A 25,633-nucleotide genomic window follows, 5' to 3' on the forward strand; every position below is an offset into this window, starting at 1 on the left:
TCATGGCAGCACTGAGTAGTTGCAACAAAGACCGTATAGCCTACCAATCCTAAAATATTGACTATCCGGCCCTTCCCAGGAAGTGTGCCCACGTCACGATAGGCTTCTCATGTCTCCAGTATGCTGAGTTATTCTCATCTCTGAACCTCTGCAACTGCTGTTCGTCTGCATGAAGATGCTTCCCCAAGTTCTCCAGTGGCTCCTTGTCCTGCTGGGCTCACCTGTCTTCACAGAGGGCTCGGGGACCCCTCCAGAGTCCTGGTGTCCAACCTCTCAGTACCTTATCCTTTCCCCTCCCCACAGGCAAATTCATCCTTCATACGCCTCTTCATGCGATCCCCTCCTAACCCCCACCCTTTGCTAGAGGGCACTACATGGACTCAGCTGTGGTAGCTCCTGCCAGGACCTGAATTAAGGGCTGGCACACAGCAGGTACTCAATAAGCACTGAAAGAATGAAAAAGGGAAGGTAGGTAAGAAAAGGAAGAGAGGGACTTCTGATCCTTTCCTGAAGGAACGAAGTCTAGCAGGTAAGTAAAAAAAAAAGCATGCATGGGAGGACCATGTAGTCAAAGGAAATAATGAGAAAGCAGAGACTCGTGGCATCCACGCTCAGAGTCCAGCTCCATTTCCTCCAAGAGGGTGGCCTCCCTCTGCCCAAGGCCCTGCTCACAGCTGAACGGACCACTGAACAGGCAGTGGTGCCCAGCAAGACAGAATGGTTTTCAGTTCTTCTAGAAAGAAATAATACTAAATAAATAAATAACAGCTGCCATTTATTAAGCACTTTCCATGGGCAAAGTACTGTATTATCTTAATACTCATTTAAAAATTATGAGTATGGCTTAAATAATCATTACTTATACTTAAAATTTTTTCCATATTAAATAATATACTTTATATTATTGTTTTTAATTATTTATAATCTCAATAGTAAACATTTTTTAATGGCCCAAGTATTAAATAGTGTAGTTATTATCTGAATAATGAAACAACTATCTCACTATTTATATCATCACTTTCCACAAATAAGGAAAATGAGGCTCAGACAGTCTAACCAACTAGTGGAGGTGGGCCTTGAAACTGAACCCAGAGTCCTCCCACAGCAGCAGGTGATATTCATCCGTGAAATGGACATATTAGGAAATGAGAATTCAGCATCAGGCATACAGTAGGCACTCAAAGAGTCAGGATTTCCACGTTACTCTCATTTGATTTTTAAGTGTAATAGAACTAAAACAAAACCAAATGTGATGAAAAGGAATGCTGAGGGCCACAGAAGTGACTCTAGAGGGAGTTTTTCTGGGGAAGGAGTCATGTGATAGAAGCAAAACATGTTGAGCATTCAGTAAGAAAACACAGGCCCATTACTGCCACAGAGTCTGGCAAATTACTAGTGTTTAATGAATGGCAGCCTGAGCATCACCATTATGGGAGATAAAAGCCTTGAAATAAAAGCCTGAAATAAAGTCACTGGAGTAGATTGTATTATGTTTACTAAGTATTCCACTTTCTACCCTTCACTGCTTCTCCCAAATGCCTTGCTGAATCCAGGAGTGGCGAGTGACTTGCACTGGCTAAAAAGGATGTGTGTCATCTCCAGGCAGAAGCATTAGGAGCCAGCACATGTTTGCCACGACTCTTTTTTCTCTGGACATCGTGACTGCCAGTGGTCCGAAGAGAGGCTGCTCCATCAGCCTGGGCTCCAGAGAGAAGACAATGTGGAACAAAGGCACCACCAAACCATGATGGACACACAGTGTGAATAAGAAAGAACTTGGTGGTTATTAGACACTGTGCTATGGGGTCATTTGTTTCCGCAAACAGCCTAGCCTATCCTAATGCAGTCACCCAAGACTTGGATTATAAAGACCGCTAAAAAAGCAGCACTGAACTAGGTACACAATGAAAAGAACACTCTTCGTGGCAAGCCAGGCCTCTTACACTCACCCACGTCTTGAGATGGAATGAGAATAAAGCTGCTGTTGGTGATCTTGTATCTGGTGAGCAAGACTGGGAGCAAAACCACCATAAAGATGATCAGAAATATTACCAAATTCAGCAACACCAGAAATCGTAAGAAGGAGAAGTAGGACTGAATCCCAGTGCCAAATTTCCCTGGAAAAAAAGAAATTCAGAAATCACTGCCCAGGAGTATTGCCCCAGCACCCACTGCAGGTTCAGTCAGCCACGGAGGACCGAACTGAAATTGGAGGATCTTGGTGGGGGAAGGAAGAATCATTTTATATTCTCCATTGTTGGCTTCAAGGCTCTATTTCCTAGTGATTTAAACTTTCACATGTAAATCTACAGTCAATTATAAATTACTAATTTGAAATGGTGTGAGGCAGGGGTCAATATTTACATTTTCTCATAGGAATATCTAATTAACTCAGCACCATTTATTGAACAGGTGATCTTTTCCCTAGTGAACTGCAGTAGTACTTTTGTAATTGACTATATACTTATGAAGGCTTCCCAAGTGGCTCAGTGATAAAGAAACCACCTGTCAAGCAGATGACATGGGTTCGATCCCTGGGTTGGGAAGGTCCCCTGGAGAAGGAAATAGTAGCCCACTCCAGTATTGTTGCCTGGGAAATCCATGGACAGAGGAGCCTGGTGGGCTACAGTAATGGGGTCGCAAAAGAGTCAGACATGAATTAGTGACTAAACAACAACAAATATATTCATGGACCTGTTCCTAAATTCTCTCTTCTGTTCAGTTGGTCTGTTTGTCTATCCTAGGACCAACACCAGACGGTCTCATCACTGCAGACTTAAAATAATATTTGATATATGGTGCTCTAAGTCTTAAAGCTCTCTTCTTCCTCAGGCATCCTTGAATCTCTGCATTTCTATATAAATATTAAAATCAGCATATTTGTTTTGCACACATACATACGTGTGCAAAATGTGCTGAGATTCTTACCGAGATTATATGGAATATATAGGTCAGTTTAAGAACAAGTGACATCTTTATAATATTGAGCCTTTGAGCCATGAACATGGTATATATATAAGTTAATTTCTCTCAACAACATTTTATAGTTTTCTGTGCACAATTATTTCACACAGTTCTTTAGATGTATTCCTAGGTATAATGACACTATTGTGTAACTTATTTTTTAAATGTTTGTTGTTGGTATATAGGGAAGCCCTGGTGGCTCAGTGGTAAAGAATCCACTTGCCAATGCAGGAGATGCAGGTTCTGTCCCTGGGTTGGGAAGATCCCCTGGAGGAGGAAATGGCAACCCACTCCAGTATTCTTGCCTGGAGAATCCCATGGACAGAAGAGCCTGATGGGCAACAATCCATGGGGTCACAAAGAGTCGAACATAGTGACCAAGCACACACGCTGGTATATAGAAATACAATTAGTTTTATATACAGCTGTTACAACTAGCAACATTGCTAAATTCACATCAGTGCTAATAATTTGTTTTCTACAAATAAATCATGTAACCTGGAAAAAAAAAAGACAAGTTATTTCTTCCTTTCTGGTCATTGTGCCTTTTTAATTTTTTACCCAATCATTGTACATTAGCTAGGACTTCTGAGATGATGAATAGAATCTGTGATAATTATCAACCTGTTCTTCATTCTCAATCTTAAGAGAAAAGCTTTCAATATCTCACCATTCATAGATCAGCTGGTAAAGAATCTGCCCGCAATGCAGGAGACCCTGGTTCAATTCCTGGGTAGGGAAGATCTTCTGGAGAACGGATAGGCTACCCATTCCAGTATTCTTGGGCTTTCCTTGTGGTTCAGCTGGTAAAGAATCCGCCTGCAATGCGGGAGACCTGGGTTCGATCCCTGGGTTGGGAAGATCCCCTGGAGAAGGGAAAGGCTACCCACTCCAGTATTCTGGCCTGGAGAATTCCATGGACTGTATAGTCCATGGGGTTGCAAAGAGTCGGACACAACTGAGTGAGTTTCACGTTCACTTCATTTCACCATTATATATGATGAAAATCTCCAGAAAAATGGCCCCTTAACAGGAGAGGAAGCTGGGCATGGTGGCTAAAACCTTGGGCTCTGAAGCTTCATTGCCTGGGCTCAAATTCTGGATTTGCCTTATCTTAGAGAATGAACCAGGGCAAGTATTTTAACCTGAGACACACAGATGATAAATGCCGACAGTACTTTTTAATTAAGGTATATACATTATTTTTTAGATACAGTGCTATTGTACCATAACAGACTACAGTATAGTGTAATCACAACTTTTATATGCACTGGGAAACCGACAAATTGTGTGACTCACTTTATTACTACATTCACTTTATTGATAGTCTGGAACCAAACCCGCAATGACTCCTAGGTCTGCCTGGGCTGTGCTTAGTCGCTCAGTCATGTCCGACTCTTTGTGACTCCATGGACTGTAGCCCGCCAGGTTCCTCTGTCCATGGGATTCTCCAGGCAAGAATACTGGAGTGGGTTGCCATTGCCTTCTCCAGGGATCTTCCTGACACAGGGATCAAACCTGGGTCTCCTGCATTGCAAGCAGATTCTACACCAACTGAGCTACTGGCAAACCCTGGTCTGTCTGTACTTCATCCCAATTCTGACCATTATGGGGAAGTAAGTGTGTTCAGGGCCACGGCTGCCTCTGCAATCTGATAAGTCCTATTGAACCCCATCTTGCAATAATACTCTTAAATGCACAAAATACAAATGGTTATTTGTCCATATGATATCACAATATTACAAACTAAATTGGCGATAGATTAATACACGAATATCTTCATTAGTATTCAAAAATAAGACCTAGTGGCAGATCTAATCACTGCTGTAATTGCAAAGCCAAGATGAGCACACGAGCTATTCCCGGACAACTGCAACACATAGAAGGGACGGGAAGACACCGCGTGATTTTCCCGGTGATGAAGACACAGGCTCTATTAGCCCTAACTGTGGTGTGCTGCTCGCATTCCCCATGGAAGGAAAGATGACATTTCAGCTGAAGGTGGGTGAGAACAAAGCCGTACTTTCTCTAACGGCAGGCTACTTCTGCAGAGGAGCACAGGCAGTGTGGGCTGCGGTACCTTCTATGCTGCGAATGTCCTCCCGCCACAGCTCCAGGTGGGTCGTCATCTCGCGAGCCTTCTCTATGAACCTCTTCCAAGACTTGCTGCTATATCGTTTCCACTGGTCCCACTCAGACAGGTACTTCATTTGGGTCTCCTGAATGTCCCTGCATTAATAAACAAGCATGAGAATGGCAGGGTCCCCAGCTTCAGCATCAGATAAAGCCCCGACCGAGAGGATGTGGAAAACCTGGAGCCCTCATACACTGCTGGTGGGAATGCAAAACAGTGCGACCACAAGGCAAAAGTTTGACAGCTCCTCAAAAAGTTAAACAAAGAATTGCCATATGACCCAGCAATTCCACTCCTAGGCAGACACTCCAGAAGAATTGAAAACAAGGTCCAAACAAAAACTTGTACACAAATATTCAGTGCAGCACTAATCACAGTAGCCAGAAGATGCTAACAACTTAAATTTCTATCAAAGGATAAATGAATAAACAAACTGATATAGCCACACAATAGAATATTATTCAGTCATAAAAAGGAAGTACCGATACATGCTACAACTTCGATGAACCTTAAAAACATGCAGCTAAGTGAAAGAAGTCAGACACAAAAGGTCCTGTATTATACGATTCCATTTACATGAAATATCCAGAATGGCAAATCTACAGAGATAGAGAGTAGAATACTGGTTGGCAGGAGCTGGGGGTTAGGGGTGCCTGTAGAAAGCAATGTGGCTTTGGAGGTTGCAGAGCCGTAAGACAGAAAGAGCCTGGGTCCCTGAGTGACTGCAAAGTCTCCCCTTGACCTCAGCCCAGGACCTTTATGTGAGCAAGAAATAAATTTCTAGCACACTGAGATTTTACGTGTGTGGGTATCTTTGTCATAGCAGCTTAGCTTATCCCAAGTAATCAACTTAATTATGTGAACTCGTCAGGAAATGTATTTTATGCCTAAAAGGCCCCCTTTCCCAAAACATACATCATATGCCCTCCAGATGGCGACCAGACAAACCTTAGTCTCCGCTTCTCAGAAATGTTCAGTGCATATTTTCGAATGGATTGGCTATCAAGGTCTTCAGTGAGTTCTCCCTCCAGTTGGAAATTGTAAGAGTCTGTTGGCTTCAGCAAAGTGCCACTTTGCTTGTCCCGGGAAAGGATGGTTGTCCTCTTACGGGCAATGGAGCGGTAACTTGGCAATTCTTGAAGGAAATTCACAGGTGGAGAAGAAAAGCAACTGGAGTCCAAAGAGAGGCTCTCTGGGTAAGAAAGAAGAAAACCATCATTCTCCCCAGTGAACCTGGGAGCCAAAAGCCAAAACTACATAGGACACTTGGATCTCAGAGACCCTAACTAAACCTCACAGACACTCAGGAGCCTAGGGCGCTGACCAAAGGACTCCTTAATTATTTTATTTACCAGGATGGTACTCAAGCTCAGGACAATAAAATCATCTGCAAAAGGGTTCACTTTAAGCAGACGTGTTTGCAAACATACTTTACATTACATGATACTTGCATTCTAGTGTTTGGCTGCAGCCACTTGCTAAGTGTGAGGTTTGGAGTAACCCAACCTGCTTTTCATTTGTCAAATGGGATGCATAGTGACAAGAACATCATCGTCAACAACAACAACACCAACAATAATAATAGGGTTTATGGAGCATTTCCTATGCACCAGGCACTGTGTTAAGAGATTCACACGCACTCATGGGATGTGGACTGGCCTTATGATCTGCCTGGACCGACAGAATGCAACAAAATTGATGCAGTGTCAGTTCTAAGTCCAGCCTCAGGAGGCCTTGCCGGCTTCAGCTGCTCTCTGGACCAGCTGCTGCTTTGTGAACAAGCTGGAGCTAACCTGCTGGAGGTGGAGACCAGGCAGAGAGGGGATGATTGCTCCAGGCCAGCCTACATAGCCTACAGTTGCTCAACTGACCACTGATCCCTCACACATAGGGAGGCAGGTACTATTATCATCCCCATTTTACAGATGAGAAAACAAAGTCACTCATGGTTCCCCAACCCCTTGCCCAAGTCCTCAAAGCCCTGCACAATCTGACTCCTGCCTGCCTGCCAGCTCCTCAGGCCCTGTGCCCTCCAAACTACATTTCTTAGGACCCTTCATACACTAAACTGGGCATGATCCCTCCTCCTCAGGGCCTTTGCACATGCTGTTCCCTCTGCCTGGACAGAATCTGCTCCATCTCTTAGCTCCTACTTGAAAGTCTCTTCCTCGAGGAAACCATCCCTGCCTCACTGTACTTCTACTGTTACATATTTTCCCATACACAGTAAGCCCTTGACAGCACTTACCACAATCTATAACCTTGTATTTATTTGTATGGCTATGTGAGCACGTCCGTCTTGCCCCGTGGACTCTTGGAGGGTAGGGACCGTGATGATTTCCTCACCACTGCGACCCAGGACCCAGTGTAGTAGTTCAAGAAAATACTTGGCTCAGAGCAGTTCAACACTCACTCACTGATAGATGGATGAGAGGATGACATCTGTACTTTGCCTGTGCTTAGAAAGCGTGTTGGTGGGGAGGGGAGCTGCAAACAGAGCCAGGTCTGCCTACTCAAGACTCTTCACGCTGCTCCATCAGGTCATGGCTGGAGGCCAAGTTTTGCCGCGCCCTGTACAGCAGTCCACAGAGGGAGAGCTTTCCTTTTGGAGGTGAGGAATGAACACCACCATCAGGGTGGATTTTATGCCTGATCTGATCCTAACTGGGGAAGACCATCCTGAATGGAGTCAGGACATGGAAGGAGGAGGTAGGAGGCAGCTGTAATAATAAGCAATTCCCCCGACAGGCAGCAAAGCTTCCTTGGATTTGAATCCAGGCTCTGTCAATTACCAGCTGCGTCTCTGGGAAAGTTACTTAAATCTCTCTGAGCTTCAGTTGCCTCACCTCAAAAAGAATTCATTCACCAAGTATACCTATCGTGTGTCAGATGTGGAGCAAGGGATACTGAAGTGAACAAAGTAAACATCTGACTCACACGACACTTGTTTTCTAAGGAGGGGGCATAGCAAGATCAGACAACACACATGCAATAAATATGCCAGGAAGTGTGTGCGTGCTCAGTCACTCAGTCGTGTCTGACTCTTTGCAACCCCATGGACTGTAGCCCGTTATGCTCCTCTGTCCATGGGATTTCCCAGGCAAGAATATTGGAGTGGGTAGTCATTTCCTCCTCCAGGGGATCTTCCTGACTCAGGGATCGAACCCTCATCTCTTGTGCTTCCTACATTGGCAGGTGGGTTCTTTACCACTAGTGCCAGCTCGGAAGCCCATGCCAGGAAGTAATGAGTGCAAAAAAAAAAAAAAAAGAATCAGGTAAGGGCACAGAGGTAACAGGCAGGGTACACTGTTTTTTATAAGATCGAGTCAGGTATGGCTTCTCTACTAAGGTAGCATTTAAGCTGAGGCTAAATGGAGGGGTGGTATGTATACCCTGTGGATACTGGTGAAGGGAATTCTGGGAGAGGGAAACAAGTGCAAAAGTCCTGAATCAGGGGTGTGTGCGATGTGTTTGAATTAGAGCACAGAGGCCTGGGTGGCTGGGGAAGAGTGATTGAATGGGAGCCTCGTAGGGTCTTTTGTTGATGGCCCCCAAAGAGCTACACCAGCCCTCTGGGGTCCCCTCCCCTTGAATCTGGGCTGGATCTGTGACTTGCTTTCACCAAAGCTGCAACAGAGGTGACACTCTGCCAGTTCCAGACTCAAGCCTTAAAAAGCCTGGAAGCTTCTACCTCAGATGGTAAAGAATGTGCCTGCAATGCAGGAGACTCTGTTCGATCCTTGGATCAGGAAGATCCCCTGGAGAAGGGAATGGCTACCCACTCCAGCATTCTTGCCTGGAGAATTCCAAGGACAGAGGAGCCTGGTGAGCTATAGACCATGGGGTCACAAAGAATTGGACATGACTGAGCAGCTAACATTTTCACCTGTGCTGCTGGGAGCCTGGGGCTGCTGTGTAAGTTCACCTGTGCTGCGGGCACAACCACGTGGAGAGAAAGAAGCTGCAAGCCTCCAAGGAAGACAGCCAAGGAACTGGATGACAGCGAGAACCAAGGTCCTGGCTTATGAACCCAGTGAGCCAGGGTCCCCAGCCCTCCGGGTCATCCCCGCCATGGGCATGAAAAGGCCACTGGATGCTCAGAGCCAGCAGACATGACACACAGCTGGGCAAACTGTCTCCTCTGTAGCCTGTTCAGTTCCGGATGCATAGGATCAGCAGAAAGATTACAATGGCTTAAGCTATCACGTGTGGCGCAATCTATTAAGCAACAATAGGGAGCTGGGACAGAAAGAGTAGAAAGCAGGGGTCAGAGGTGGCCAGGCCAGACCAGGTCAGACTCTGTGGGCTGGGCTATGACCTTTCGATGTGGCAGATGGGCAGTCACCCAGGGTTCTGGGCCAAAGCATGTTGTGATCTGACCACATTTCAAAGGGTCACTCTGTAGGTTTTGAGGCTAAGGACAAGACCCATCACAGGAGAGCCAGCTTATGAGAATCAAAGGCGATCATGCAGATAGAAACACTGAGCACAGCCCGGCACGCAGCAGGCTCCGTAAATGTACTTATAGAGAGCAGGGCACTGAGAGCGGGGGACTGGCCAAGGCTTGATCCAAGCTGGAGTCTAATGGTGCAGAGCTGTAATCGTCACCTCTCTGATGGGCGTGTTCACACGGTGTAGCAGCTGACCCATTGATGATGACACAGACACGCGTCTGGAGCCCTGCCAGTCGCCAAGTATAAGCCTGTGAATCCCACTCAACCTTTCACTCCCAGGCCCCCGCACTCCCTGAGGGTATGACAGACTTCCATAAACTTCCATTGGTAATGTGGTCCCTAAGCAAACACAAGGGGCGGGGAGGGAGTGGACTGAAGGCTATGGAGTCCAAGCCCAGCTGGAGGCTGCTTCTCCCTCTGGCCAGCAACAAAGGGCTGTTATTAACCAGAACAAAGGTCTTTGCATCTGGAGGGGCAAATTCACTTTATATTCAGTGACCACGAGGTCAGGGACCCAGGGCTGGAGCTGGAAGCTGGCACCCCAGTGGAGACAAAGACCGTCTCTGAGTCACTTGTTTCTCATCTCAGAAACAGGGGATATAATACCCTGATCTCATCAACGTGATCATGAGGACACATTTACCACCAGGATAAATAATACTGGCTGGGAAGATTTGAACTATTTGAAGTACACAGTATGCATCACCACACTCAATTTTCTGAGCTGCTCTTTGAACAGAATTGTCCTATTTTACAGACGAAGAAACTGAGGCTCAGAAGGCTAGGTGTTTTGCCACTCACACAGCTGGAAGTGCTGAAACTAGGAACCTATCACGTGGCAAAGCTATAGGCTTTACTATAATTTGAAAATACTTCATAGACACTACAATGCCATACAAATTAACTATTGGATTATTCTTGCATCCACACCGCAGGAAGGATACATCCTGTCCACATTTCCCAACAACAGTCTCTTGTGGAAAATTCTATTTTCAAAATGGCCAGTGATTCCCACTGGCCAGTGGTCCTCAGAATAGGACCCCGAGCTTCTACTGCAGGGGGCACAGGTTTGATCCCTGGACAGGGAACTAAGATCCCGCATGCCGCAATGTGACCCTCCCCCACAAAGAAAATCCAAAACGGCCATCATTGAAGAGGAATGCTTTTTTCTTTTCAGACATCCCTGGAAGTTCTCCATCTTCAAGTAAAAAAAAAAAAAAATTCACAACCTTTGGACACAGGCATCATTTTTATAGCTGATCTACCTCCAACCCTATGTATCTAGGACCACACACTTTCTACAGCATGATGTCACTGAATTTCTTATGTCAACCTGGGGGAGGTGCCCTGGCTTTCTTCAGGGACCTGAGGCCCAGAGAGATGGCAGCTTGCCCAAGGCTTTGATGCCAAGACAGACTCCTGGTTCTACCGCTTCTTAGAAAGGCAGGTAGCATCACCTCTCCTAGCCGTGGATTTCTCGTTTGAGAGGACAAGAATGTCTCATGAATGTCAGATGTTCTCTTGAGCTGATCGTTTAAGCCTGTGGTGTGTGGGCTCCTTGATGACCATTTGCCTGGGAGGCAGGGGCATGTCTCAGATACTGGGGTGCCCCCATCTAGGAAGCTCTAGAATCTATTAGCCACTGGAGCCAGATTTCAGCAAGTAGGTGGTTACTTAGGTGGGAGGACGGCCCGATAATTACAGGAGATATAGAGGGAAGGTATAACAATGCTGCCCTTCCAGGTTAAGAACAAAGTTAGCCTCTTTGAAGCTTTAGAGCAATGTCGTGCTCACAGAAAGCCCTCCATCTGAAGAATGAATGAATGAATGGGCAGAGGCAGGCACATCTAGAGAGCATCTTCAGGTCCCAATTTCCCTGGCAGCTCTTTCCACAGGACACCAACTCCTACACCAAAGGGCACAAACATTCCCAGAATGTGGGCACAGGCCAAAAGGCACTAAAACCACCACCACATCCCTCACGAGCTTGCCAAAAACCTAGCCCGACTGGATGGGTGCTGGCTTCCCTTCAGGGTTTTTCTTCCCTCAAAGAATCGTGGGAACTCTAGGAAAGAAGGGACCTTCTGGGTCATCTGGTCCAGGCAACCTGCCAGTTGCTGTGGGAATCAGTTCTGTTTGATACCTTGTATGGGGTCCCTCTCTGGGTGGGACCCTGGGCTGGAGCCCAAGGCTCTGGAGACGATGAAGGTTTGCAGACTTGCTTCCTGCCTGCAAGAGCTTTCCCTCCCTCCTCCAACCAGCACGTGTCTCCTAAGTGTCCAGCCTACTACATCCCTGTCATTATCCCATCCTCCTCCCTAAGGATTTACCTGCATAGTCTCTGACCCTTTCCCTCCACCATTAGACTGTGACCTTCATGAGCAAAGGGACCTCATCTCTCTCCTTTACCACTGAGTCCCCAGGTTCTAGCACAGAGCCTGACTCACAGTGGATGCTTAATAAAAATCTGTTAAATTAATGAACGCAAGCATCAATTGTGAATAAATGAATTTGGTGCTGAGGATACAGGCAACACTGGGTCACCCATCAGGCAGATCAAAGTAAATATTTAGCACACCACCAACACACGGGCACCAAAATTGAGAAAAAGATCTAAGGAATTTAAGCACTTAATATTATTTTCTTTAGACATGATTTTTTTTTCACAACTGAAAAAGTTAGCAAAAAGTATTGAGATGTTGGCCACACACCGCTGGCTGCTGCTATTTAGTCACTAAGTCATGTCTGATTCTTTGCAACCCCATGGACTGTAACCCACCCGGCTTCTCTGTCCATGACATTTCCCAGGCAAGAATACTGGAGTGGGTTAGCCAGTGATCAAACCCGCGTCTCCTGCATTGGCAGGCAGATTCTTTACCACTGAGCCACCTGGGGGGCCCCTGACCATATATTACATCCTTTTCTATTTCAGGTACTTTACATAAGCCAACCCTATTAGACACGTGCATATACACTCAGTTTGACGTTACCAATAAGACAATGTAGACAACAATTTCAGGGTTTCTTAGACTTATTTCCACTCATGTCTATGTGTGTGACATTGTTTTTATTTTGGATGCTAACTGGGGCTAGGCATCTGGATAATCTGCCCAATAACTGGCCAGCTGCCAAAGGTTCTTAATGCAGGGGCTCACGGTCCAGGGGGTCTGGTCAAAGCTGCTATGACATCTCCACCAAGTGCTCAAAAACCTCCGATGCCAGGGACTCATCATGGCCCTACTTCTGGCAAGGCCACCCACCCACCCACCCATCGAGCCATTCACTCACTCACTCACTCAAAAAGATTTACTGAGCAATTGCTATGTGACATGCACTGTTCGAGGACTAGGACGCAGCCTTGAAGATGACTTTAAAAACTCTCCCTGCCTCTGGAGGAAACAGACAATAAAATTTATTAAGTGTATTTCAAATGGTGATAGATGAATGGAGAAAAATAAAGATGGGCAAGGTAGAGATAGACAGAGAAGAGCAAGTACAAAGGGCCTGGTGGTCCAGTGGTTAAGAATCTGCCTTTCAATGCAAGTGGACACAGGTCGATCCTGGTCGGGGAACTAAGATTTCACATGCCATCGGGCAACCAAGTCTGTGTGCTGCAATGAAAGATCTTGCATGATGCAATGAAGATCCTGCATGCTGCAACTAAGACCCAACACAGCCAAATAAATACATAAACATTAAAAAAAAAAAAGTTTACAAGGGCCCTGGGGCAGGACCGTGGCTAGTAATTTCAAGGAACAAGAAAGGAGGCCAATGTAGCTGAAGGAGAGTCTGCAAAAAGAGAGGAATGGGGTAGGAGGTTGGGGAAAAACAAGTTTGGCCACATAGGGCCTATGGGGAATGGTGTTACCATACTTGGGTGAAGGTAGGAACTGAGGGGGATTCTGAGCAGAAGAATGACATCATCTGACTCAGATTTAACGGAAGAATGACATCATCTGACTCAGGATCTCTCTGAGCAGCCCTGTGGCTATTTTTGTCCTTGAGCTACACAGGTCAGTCTGGCTGTATCCCATGGCAGAACATCACGTATCAGGTCACATTGTCCTGCAGTGATGGAAATGTTCTATAATTGTACCGTTTGATATGGTAACCACGAGTGGCCACTGCATAACTGAAATGTGGCTGGTGAGACTAAGGAAATGAATTTTTAATTTTATCAGACTTTATTCAATTTACACTTTACAGCCACATATAGCTAGTATCTGGGCTTCCCTTGTGGCTCAGCTGGTAAAGAATCCACCCTCAATGCGGAAGACCTGTGTTCAATCCCTGGGCTGGGAAGATCCCCTGGAGAAGGGAAAGGCCAACCCACTCCAGTATTCTGGCCTGGAGAATTTCATGAACTGTATAGTCCATGGGGTTGCAAAGAGTCGGACACGACTGAGTGACTTTCACTTCACTCCACTTCATAGCTAGTAGCTACCGTATTGAACAACACAGAGGGGCCTCGTTCACAGGAGTCCAGAGTCTAGTCCGAGAGGGGAGAAGCCAGGGCCTTGAGAGCTTCCTCCGTCTGCCAGACTTGAGAACTGCAGGGCAGGGAGGACCTGCATGAGTCACACCACTGGGCACCTGGGTGGGGCACCTGGGGAATGACTGGGTCCAAGGCTTTATGACCAGACAAGCAAAAAGCCTTCAGGAGCAGTGACTAACTGCTCAGGGCAATCGGAGTCATGCAGGCCCCAGAACCCAGGTCTCCTGGTTTCCAAGCTTGTAGAGCATCCAGTGGGCTGTCCACAGAGCAGTTACTGTGATCCTGTCTGTCTAAGGAGGTGACAAGACCACCTGGTGGTTAAGTGCACTGGCTCCATAGCCTGCTGCCTGGATTCTAACCCCAGCTCCACTTGCTACCTGTGTGACCTGGCAAGTTTCTTGACCATTCCATGCCTCAGTTTTCCCACCTGTAAAATAGGGGCAGCAGTTCCCACCTCACATAGCCATCTTAAGGATTAAATGGCTATTGTATGTCAAGTGCTTAGAAAAGAGGACAGCAAACCTTTTCTGTAAAGAACCAGATAGTAAATACTATTCACCACACAGTTTCTGCTACAACTATTCAACCTGCCACTGCAGCAGCCATAATCCATAAATGAATGTGCATGACTGTTTTCTAATGAAACTTCATAAAAACAGGTGGTGGTTCAGACTAGGCCCATGGGTTGCAGGAGACTCAGGTTCAATTCCTGGGTCAGGAAGATCCTCTAGAGATGGAAATGGCAACCTACTCCAGTGTTCTTGCCTGGGAAATCCCATGGACAGAGAACATCGACGGGCTACAGTTCATGGGGTCGCAGAGTGAGAAATGACTTAGCAACTAAACAACACAACAACAGTAGTTTGCAGACCCCGAGCTGAGAGCAGTGCCCAGCATACTGTGCTATGTACTTGAAGCCAGGACTCTGGTTATTTACTGATGAATTTAACGTAATCTGCAGTTGGGGGAGGAGGTCTTCTTGCTAAGGATTCCCTATGTGGAATTTATCTTCCTTGGCTAGGACCTCTCCAAAAATGATTTCCAACATTCCTGGAAGTGACAATAACCACACTCGCCTTTACTGAGCATTTACCACGTGCCATGATTATGTCAAACCCTTGACATAGTTATCTCCTGTGACCCTCAGGATGGGCTTTTCTTACATTTTGCTCTCATTTTGCAATACAGAAAGTTCAGAGAAGACAAGAGCTTTGTCCAAGGCTGACTTAAGGTCTGAACCATGAGGGCAAAGACCTCAGCATGTCTTACTCACCCTTATACCCCTGGTGATTAGCATGGGGTTGGCTAAAAAAACATGTCACAGATACACAGATACAGCAGCTCTAGATTTGCAGCATTAACTTCCTTCTGCTTCAGTAGCTTGCCAAGTAACTTCTCAGGGCCTCAGTTTCCAGGGAGGTAAAATGGGCAAGTAATACCACCTACTCGATGGCATCACCGACTCAATGGCATCACCGACTCGATGGACATGAGTTTGAGCAAGCTCCGGGAGTTGCTGATGGACAGGGAGGCCTGGCGTGCTGAAGTCCATGGTGTTGCAAAGAGTCAGATACGACTGAGTGACTCAACTGAAACTGAATACCACCTACGTTGAGTGGCTGTAAGGAATTCCAGAAAGTTATACATGCGAGTCCCAAATTCAACTGCTAAGGGAGTCTGCCAGACCTTCAGGAACTGGCTCCAGCTTGCTGCGCTCATCCCATCTCCTCTCCAAGCTCCAGCCCGAGGCCTCCTCAGATGCACTCAGGTCCTCCCCACCTCTGCCCTCTGCTGCCCTCACTGCCCCTCTTGAACGCTCTTCCCACCTGTTCTTCCCACTCACCTGCACTGGCTCCTCTGAATCCCTGGACCTCAGCTCAGTGGTCCCTCCTGGAGAGTCAGCAGGCAGCCGCTCTCCTCTCTATACCATCACCTGTTTATCTTCTTCTCAGCAGCTATGCTTAGCTGTCTCTGATCCTATTTCCCTCTGTTTAGGGTCTCCCCTGTTAGATTAGAAGCTTCATGAAAGCACGTCCCTCGCCCGCCTCTTTCATCACTGGGCTCACGCCTGGTACATGCTTTTGGCTCAGAGTCAGTTTCTGGCCTCCTCCTGGGAGGAGGGTGGGGGCGGCCCCACAGAAGGACTGGGTGGTCCCACAGCCAAACAATGCTCCTTTTAAAAGCAGCCAGACTGCAACAAAGTTTACAGCACTGAAAAGTCATTTCCCCCTTTTATACCTTAAATTCTTTACTTCCTGCAAAAAACAAACCAAAAAAAGCCACTGAGGGCGGCCTTTGGGCCTAATCTGGGCCTGAGCTGCTGGGCAGATGGAGCTCTCGGCCTCTCCTAGACAGAGGGGGGAAATATCACTCAGGTCAGATGGCTGGCTCACCAGAGAACCAACCACTTCAGTCTGTGTCCAGACCTGAACAAGAGTCCTCCCACCCAGGACACCTTTGAGGAGTGACCTGGATGAATGGACCTAGCAGATAAAGTAAAAACATAAAACCAGAAAAACCACTACAGGTCAAATGGTTACTTGTCTTCAAATTTCATACAATCTGTCAGACTAAAATAGCCCACAAAATAGCTGTTTAACTACATAAGTGTCTATCAGGTAATGCTAGAACACCTGCAGTCATCAAACCTTATAATAAGGGGCTAGAAAAGGCCCTAATAAGCGTAATGATAACATGCTAATAATCAAACCAAGAGCTACCATTCAACCCCATTTGACAAGCTTATCTCATTAAATCCTTTCAGTGACACTAGCAGACCAGGGTATGAAGCCATTTTGGAATTAGAGGTGTGATGGTTGTTTCATATTTTGAATGCACTACAAGGTGCTAAATTGCACACTTCAAATTGGGTGATTTTGTTACATGAATTATACCTCCATCCTCCCCTAAAGAAGGCACTGCATGCATGCTAGCTGAAGGACTCCTGACTGGAACAGCATGCAGTTACCCTACACATACTGCACACCTCATTTACTGGCTGGTATGGAGTCGGACATGACTGAGCGACTGAACCGAACGGAATGAAGTCCTGATGGGCTGGAACAGTCTCTCTGGGCATATGTGGTTAGAGTAATTCTGAGTCATGAGAGAGGAAAGGGGAAGGAGCCGTTATGGCTTATTGTAATTTTAGAGGGTCTAAAATATTTGGGAAAAGCTTCTGAGATAGACTTTATGGGACACTGTCTAAACTTCATGGAACAGAGGGAATTTCATAACATTGCCTAAGACTCTCCAGGCCAACCATCCTTTTTCGTTTCGATTATCCCAGAATCATAGTGTCCACTAAAATAAGGGACGCCCAAACAAACCACTATACATACAACTGACTACCAACAAGGATGCAAAATGTGAAGACTCTGGATGTTTGTCATCTTGTAGGAACACAAAGGGACTTCCCAGGTGACCTTAGTGGTAAAGAATCTACCTGCAATGCAGGAGATGTGGGTTTGATCCCTGAGCCAGGAAGATCCTCTGGAGGAGGAAATGGCAACCCAGGCCAGTATTCCTGCCTGGGAAATCCCATGGACAGAGGAGCCTGGCAGGTTACAGTCCATGGGGTTGCAGAGAGTCAGACACAACTGAGGAACTGAACACAGGGGAACAGAGACATCATAACAACAGTTAATGCTTACATGGTCACAGCAGTCAGTCCCCAGAATGCACTCCCTCCCCCCAGGAAGAGTACAATATTCTCCTCCGAACATTCATGCCTTTAAACAGGCCCCACTCACACTGAACAGGGCTGACCCATGGGAACAAAACAAGTAACAGAGTGATTTCTAAGACCAGCTCGTATAAGACACCACAGCTTCCACCTTGCTCTCTCTTGGATCATCTGCTCTGGAAGAAGCCAGCCACTGTGTCTCGAGGACACTTAAGACAGCCCTCTGTGAGGTCCACATGGAGAGGAACCGAGGCCTCCTGTCAACAGCCAGTGTCCGCCCATCCACGTGAGCAAGTCATCCTGGAAGGGATCCGTCAGCCCCAGGCAAGCGTTCAGATGACTGAATGGCTACACTGGCTGACCCCACGACTGCAACTTCACAAGAGACTCTGGGCCAGGAAAGCTGAGACAGGTCATTTCCCAATTCCTGACCCACAGAAACTGGGAGATACGTGATTATTATTGTTTTAAGCTTCTAAACGTAGGGATAATTTGTTACACAGCATAGATAAATGATATAAGTACTTATTTATGTAAATTATCTGAATCCTTGAAATGACTCCGGAAGTAGGTTTTATCATTATTTAATCCATAAGGAAACTGAGGCACCAAGCACTTACGTGCCTTTCTCAAGGACAAAACCAGTAAACGGGAAAAAGAGGATGGGCATCTGGGAGTCCAAAGTCTAGACTCAAAACCAACTACACTACAGCTCCCATTGTGGCTGCAGGTATGAGGCAGGAGATGGGCCCTAGGCTAGGCATTTACAACTAGCCTCCTGTTCAACCTCCTGGCATAAGAAGATGAGCTCCAGTCCCGTTTATATCTCCCAAAGCAAGAGACAATCAGGCTCTAGGACTACCTATTTATGACTAGACTCCTGTCTATATTTCGAGATCTACACCTTGATATAGAAAGCAGCAACTGGAAAAGGGTTAATAACCAGACATTAGTCATTTTTGTGGCAGGGACAGAGTGAGATTAAATGCTTTAAAGGGTCATATATTTCCCATCCCTGGGGCAAGGGAGACATTGGGGGTCAAAAAGGAGGAGACATCACCCCATAATATGTGATGCTAAGGGTGTCACATAGGCCTCTGGGCTGAAATCCATCTTGGAAAAACAGTTGCAGACCTATGTAGGGGAGGTCTATATAAATGACTTAACCACCTCTTTTCTGCATTCCTCCTCACTAGGGGGGATGTTCAAACCCTTTCTCTATGGGTGTGCATCTCTGCTTTTCTTCCATCTTAACTAAACCATTTCTCTCTGTTCTCTCCCTCTTGTGGTTGTGATGTATCTCTAATATTAAACATTATACCTGCATTTACAGTTTTTGCCTCTGTGAGAAAAGAATTTCCCCTGGGGGCAAAGATCCAGGGAAAAACAGCTTTTAGCCTCTAGCCCTTGCAGGTCTGGTGGCGGCTAGGATTCCTGGTATTCATCCAGGCTACCCAGGTTCAATTCCTGGGCAGAGAATTAAGATCATGCTTCATGCTACCACTCACTGCTGCCTCAGAGAAATCAGGTACAGCCCATCATTCATTTATTCAATGAATGTTCAGCAGGTACCATGTGCCGGATGCTGTTCTACATCCCAGAGGAACAAGAAAAAGCCTCTGCTTCTCATATCACCCACAGTCTAGAAGGGACAAGAGCTAAATAAATGAGGAAATGTTCAAACCAGATGACTTCAGATGGTGCTAAGTGCTTTTGAAGGCATAAGCAAGGTAACTGGTCAGGGTAAGAGGGATGGGCCACTTCTGCAGACAACAAGACTCCAGAGGTCTGTCTCTCTGATGTGACAAGTGAGCAGAGACCTGGCAGGAAGCAGAAAGAGGTGCCATATGAAGATCAAAGAGAAATGTACTCCAGGCAAAGAGCAGCAGAAGTAAAGGTCCTGAGGCAGAAATGACATTGATATGCTGGAGGAATGACAAGGCAGTCAGCGTAACTGGAGCGAGATGGGCTAAGGTAAGGCTGGAGGTGATGAGAGCCTGCAGAGGTGTGCTAGGGTCCTTGTTGGAGGCCGTAAATTTATTCTCAGAGCAGTGGGAAGCCACTGTAAAGTTTTAATTAAGAAAGGAAGTACTGTTGTTTAGTCACTAAGTGAAAGTTAAGTGAAAGTGTTAGTTGCTTGGTCACGTCTGACTCTGCAGCCCCATGGACAGTAGCCCATCAAGCTCCTCTGCCCATGGAATTCTCCAGACAAGAATAGTGGAGTGGGTAGCCATTCCCTTCTCCAGGGGATCTTTCAGACCCAGGGATCAAAACTGGGTCTCCTGCATTGCAGGCAGATTCTTTACTGTCCAAGCCACTAGGGAAGCCCTGTTTAGCCACCAAGTTGTATCCAGCTCTTTTGCGACCCCATGGACTGTAGACCAATAGGCTCCTCTGTCCATGGGATTTCCCAGGCAGGAATACTGGAGTGAGTTGTCATTCCCTTCTCCAGGGGACCTTCGAGACCCAAGGATCAAACCCTGGTCTTGTGCACTGGCAGGCGAATTCTTTACCACTGAGCCAATCAAGTATATTGTTTATTCAACTATAAGAAAGAAAGAAAGAATGCCATTTGCAGCCACACATATGGGACCTAGAGATCATCATACTAAGTGAGGTAAGTCAGAAAAAAGAAAGACAAATACCATACAATATAACTTATATGTAGAATCTAAAATACGACACAAATAAACTTACCTATGAAACAGAAACAGATTCACAGACATTGAGAACAGACTTGGGGCTGCCAAAGGGAAAGAGTTTGGGGGAAGGATGGATTGGGAGTTTGGGATTAGCAGATGCAAAATATTATATACAGAACGGATAAACAACAGGATCCTTCTGTATAATACAGGAAACTATATTCAATGTAATAAACCATGAGAAAAAAATAAGGCAAGCATTGTGATCTGTTTTATCATTAAGAAGGATACACATTTCCCATTTCTATAAACCAGATGCCCCTTTGTCTCCTGCCTCCCTCCAGCTGTCCTCCCATGATGCTCATACAGTGCGTCATGGTTTACAAAGTGCAACAAAGTTATAAACACAGTCCCTTCTGAGTCCCCCACTCCTGCTTGTGGGTACAAGGTCATAAAATATCATCTGTTCAAGCCAAGGGAAAGTGAAAGTTGCTCAGTTGTGTCTGACTCTTTGCGACCCTTTGGACTATACAGTCCATGGAATTCTCTAGGCCAGAACACTGGAGTGGGTAGCCTTTCCCTTCTCCAGGGGAATCTTGGACTACACAGTCCATGGGATTCTCCAGGCCAGAACACTGGAGTGGGTAGCCGTTCCCTTCTCCAGGGGATCTTCCCAACCCAGGAATCGAACCGTGGTCTCCTGCATTGCAGGCAGAGGGAAGAATCTTTTAATCAGAGGTGCTAGTTATAATACTCATGAAAAGATGCTTAGAGACCCCTGTGAACACCCAGCAAAGATATAAAAAAGATGAATCTCATGCCTTCTGTATGGGAAACCAGTGTTGGCATCTTAAATGTGATGAATTGTGACAAAATAAGAGCAATAAAAAATCAAGTGGAAAGTACTTGAATAGCTATTACTGAAAGGCTGAAATTGAGCTCATAACAACACTATTAATAATGCATTATGTTTGGACGTGAGTCTGAGTGAACTCCAGGAGTTGGTGATGGACAGGGAGGCCTGGCGTGCTTCAATTCATGGGGTCGCAAAGACTCAGACACGACTGAGCAACTGAACTGAACTGAACTGGACTGATGTTATATATATATGCCTCAGTCGTGTCTGACTCTCTGCGACCCCATGGACTGTAGCCCGCCAGGCTTCTCTGTCCATGGGATTCTCCAGGCAAGAATACTGGAGTGGATTGCTGTTTCCTTCTCCAAAGGATCTTCCCAACCCAGGGAGCGAATATTGATCTCCTTCATTTCAGATTCTTAACCATTTGAGCTACAGGGAAGTCATTATAATGCATTAGAAAATGATTAACGTCAATTCCAGGCTGACTTCTTTATTCTGATTCCTGAGCAAGTTCCCAGAGTTTGGGTCTCTCAAGGTGTTTTTCTCTTTTTTTTTCTTCTAAATGTTGAGATCAATCCAATTAGAAGGGTCCAATGCCCAAATGCAGCAGCAGCAATGCCCAAATCTACACATATATTTTACTGTAAATCCTTGTAACAAAATCTCTGTTCTCAAACTAAAAGAGAAAAAACGCTGCAGATAAAACTTCACAGTGGGGTCTTGCATTTTGTTAAGGGCAAATATACAAATGCTGGAAGGAAGCCTGCTGGGTGCTGAAAACATCACTGTCTTGACTGAGTAGCAGTTCTACACATTTATGCAAAAATTCACAGAGCTATACACTTTCTTAACTTTTACCTAAGGGAAAAAGGAAAAGCATATAATACGTGGCTGGCTACCACTGATCGTGTGTTTCTTGTATCAAGCACTGCCCTAGGCACTTCACACATTTTTGTCTCAACCAATCCTACCAACAGCTTATTCCCATTTTACTGAAGGAAGCTGAGGTTCAGAGAGGGTAAGTCACTTACCAAAGATCACACAGCGATCAACAGCCCAGGGAGAATTCAGTTCTAAGCCCATCTAATGGTAAAGCCTCATGTGTTTGGGAGGCAGTCACCTCATATTCCAGTACTCTTGCCTGGAAAGTCCAATGGACGGAGGAGCCTGGTGGGCTGCTGTCCATGGGGTCGCTAAGAGTCGGACACGACTGAGAGACTTCCCTTTCACTTTTCACTTTCATGCATTGGAGAAGGAAATGGCAACCCACTCCAGTGTTCTTGCCTGGAGAATCCCAGGGACAGTGGAGCCTGGTGGGCTGCCGTCTATGGCGTCACACAGAGTCGGACACTACTGAAGCGACTTAGCAGCAGCACCTCGTATTAGAATGTGAGGACTAGCTGGGCTCTCATAATCTTTTCATTTAATTTATAGGATGATTTTGAGGCTAGCTGGTGGCTCCTCGACCAGCTCTGGGAAGACAAACTCACAGCGATCGGGACTCCCATTCCAGTGCTCCTTTTGGCAGAGAGGTCCCTAAATGGGGTGAGGATGGGTTGGAGGAGCGAGAGCAGGAATAAGAAAGAGCCGCTTTCCTCCAAGCCGGGAGGTGGGGAGGGGGCCCGGCCAGCGCGGAGCTCCCAGCACCGCGCGCCCGGGTGCCCGCGTGCCCGCCCGCCGCCTGGCGCCCGGTCCCCGCCGCCCTACCTTGGTGGATGAAGGGCTGCCTGCTGGGCCTGCCGGGCGGGAGCGCACTGATACTGGATTCGCTCATGACTGCGCCCCACGCCCCCGAGAGACCGCCAGAGACCCGCTCCGGTAGCTGTCGCCGCCTCCCGGCCTTCCCTCCGGGAGCCGGGATTCCAGGTTCCGGCGCCGACGTCATAGAGGCGGGGGCGGGGCGCCGGCGCCCTTCCCACGCCCGCCGCGCGGGACCCCCGGAGCCGCGCCGAGCAGGGTCGCGAGGTACCGGCCAGGATCCGACGGAGGGTGCAGCCGCGCGGCGTCCAGGACCTGGAATGGGAGACGCGGGTGGAGAGCCGGAAGAACCGGGAACGGGCTCCATCCAGCGGCCGCGATAAAGGGCTAACTCCCGGATTTTTAAAAGTGTAATAAAAATAACCAGGACTCAGAACAAGTGTATCTAGTAAGTTACTGTTTGGGTACAAAAAAAAAAAAAAAAAAAAACGAAGAAGAAGGAATATCTTTGTACATATTTATAAACACATAAGATGACTCTCGAGTGGGGAGCTGGGAGGCTGGGTGAGAAAGGTTCAAGGAAAGATTTTTCAGTTTACTTCGTTTATCTTTGAACTTTATCCACGTTTCCTCTCTGCCTCTATCCGTGGATAGTTTAAAAGATAAAATGAAAACGAATTACGAAATATAAATGCCAAATAAAGAAATGTAATCGTATATGCAGAGTTCCGAAGAATAGCAAGGAGAGATTAAAAGAGCCTTCCTCAGTAATCATTGCAAAGAAATAGAGGAAAACAATAGAATGGGAAAGACTAAAGATTGCTTCAAGAAAATTAGAGATACCAAGAGAATATTTCAGGCAAAAATGCGCACAATAAAAGACAGAAGTGGTATGGACCTAACAGAAGCAGAAGATATTAAGAAGAGGTGGCAAGAATACACAGAAGAACTATACAAAAAAGATCTTCATGATCCAGATAACCACGATGGTGTGATCACTCACCTAGAGCCAGACATCCTGGAATGTGAAGTCAAGTGGGCCTTAGGCAGCATCATTAGGAACAAAGCTAGTGGAGGTGATGGAATTCCAGTTGAGCTATTTCAAATCCTAAAAGATGATGCTGTGAAAGTGCTACACTCAATATGCCAGCAAATTTGGAACACTCAGCAGTGGTCACAGGACTGGAAAAGGTCAGTTTTCATTCCAATTCCAGAGAAAGGCAATGCCAAAGATTGTTCAGACTACCGCACAACCGCACTCATCTCACATGCTAGCAAAGTAATGCTCAAAATTCTCCAAGCCAGGCTTCAACAGCATGCGAACCGAGAACTTCCAGATGTTCAAGCCGGATTTAGAAAAGGCAGAGAAACCAGAGATCAAATTGCAAACATCTGTTGGATCATAGATGAAGAGAGTTACAGAAAAACATCGACTGCTTTATTGACTACTCCAAAGCCTTTGACTGTGGATCACAACAAACTGTGGAAAATTCTGAAAGAGATGGGAATACCAGACCACCTGACATCTCTCCTGAGAAATCTGTATGCAGGTCAAGTAGCAACAACTAGAACTGGACATGGAACAACAGACTGGCTCCATATCAGGAAAGGAGTACATCAAGGCTATATATTGTCACCCTGCTTCTTTAACTTATATGCAGAGTACATCATGCAAAATGCCAGGATGGATGAAGCACAAGCTGGGATCAAGATTGCTGGGAGAAATATTAATAAGCTCAGATATGCAGATGACACTACCCTTATGGCAGAAAGTGAAGAAGAACTAAAGAGCCTCTTGATGAAAGTGAAAGAGGAGAGTGAAAAAATTGGCTTAAAACTCAACATTCGGCAAACTAAGATCAGGGCATCTGGTCCTATCACTTCATGGCAAATAGATGGGGAAACAATGGAAACAATGACAGAGTTTATTTTCTTGGGTCCAAAATCACTGTGGATGGTGACTGCAGCCATGAAATTAAAAGACACTTGCTCCTTGAAAGAAAAACTATGACCAACCTAGACAGCATATTAAAAAATAGAGACATTACCTTGCCAAAAAGGTCTGTCTAGTCAAAGCTATGGTTTTTCCAGTAGTCAGGTATGGATGTGAGAGTTGGACCATAAAGAAAGCTGAGCACTGAAGAACTGATGCTTTGGAACTGTGGTGTTGGAGAAGACTCTTGAGAGTCCCTTGGACTGCAAGGAGATCTAACCAGTCCATCCCAAAGGAAATCAGTCATGAATATTCCTTGAAAAGACTGATGCTAAAGCTGAAACTCCAGTCCTTCGGCCACCTGATGCGAAGAACTGACTCCTTGGAAAAGACCCTGATGCTGGGAAAGATTGAAGGCGGGAAGAGAAGGGGATGACAGAGGATGAGATGGTTGGATGGCATCACCGACTCGAAGGACACAAGTTTGAGCAAGCTCTGGGAGTTGGTGATGGACAGGGAAGCCTGGTGTGTTGCAGTCCATGGGGTCGCAGAGTGGGACACGACTGAGTGACTGAACTGAATTGAATCATGTATAGGTTTGTGTGGGGCTTCCTGGGTGGCACTAGTGGTAGATAATCTACTTGCCAATGCAGGAGACATAACAGACCCGAGTTTGATCCACTCAGCACATAGCACACATACGTTTGTATATAATACAGGTAACTGCCAAATTAAATAAATGGGAAAGTGAAAGTGAAGGTCTCTCAGT

The 25,633-nt window shown here is 46.2% G+C and overlaps 1 protein-coding gene across 1 annotated transcript in view; it reads right to left on the reverse strand.

The window, feature by feature from the left end:
• The window catches only part of TMC7 (transmembrane channel like 7), a 60,810-nt gene extending 37,528 nt beyond the window's left edge, over positions 1-23,282 (reverse strand). Inside the window, exons 1-4 of the mRNA XM_002698015.7 lie at positions 22,941-23,282; positions 6,047-6,290; positions 5,045-5,193; positions 1,950-2,117 (exon numbers count right to left, since the gene is read on the reverse strand). Of these exons, the coding sequence (XP_002698061.3) occupies positions 1,950-2,117; positions 5,045-5,193; positions 6,047-6,290; positions 22,941-23,118 (739 nt within the window). The 5' untranslated portion in view covers positions 23,119-23,282. The remainder of the gene's footprint in view (positions 1-1,949; positions 2,118-5,044; positions 5,194-6,046; positions 6,291-22,940) is intronic.
• Between the last annotated feature and the right edge of the window lie 2,351 nt (positions 23,283-25,633).

This window comes from Bos taurus, chromosome 25 (genome assembly GCF_002263795.3).
Source record: "Bos taurus isolate L1 Dominette 01449 registration number 42190680 breed Hereford chromosome 25, ARS-UCD2.0, whole genome shotgun sequence".
In the NCBI taxonomy this organism is placed as follows: domain Eukaryota; kingdom Metazoa; phylum Chordata; class Mammalia; order Artiodactyla; family Bovidae; genus Bos; species Bos taurus.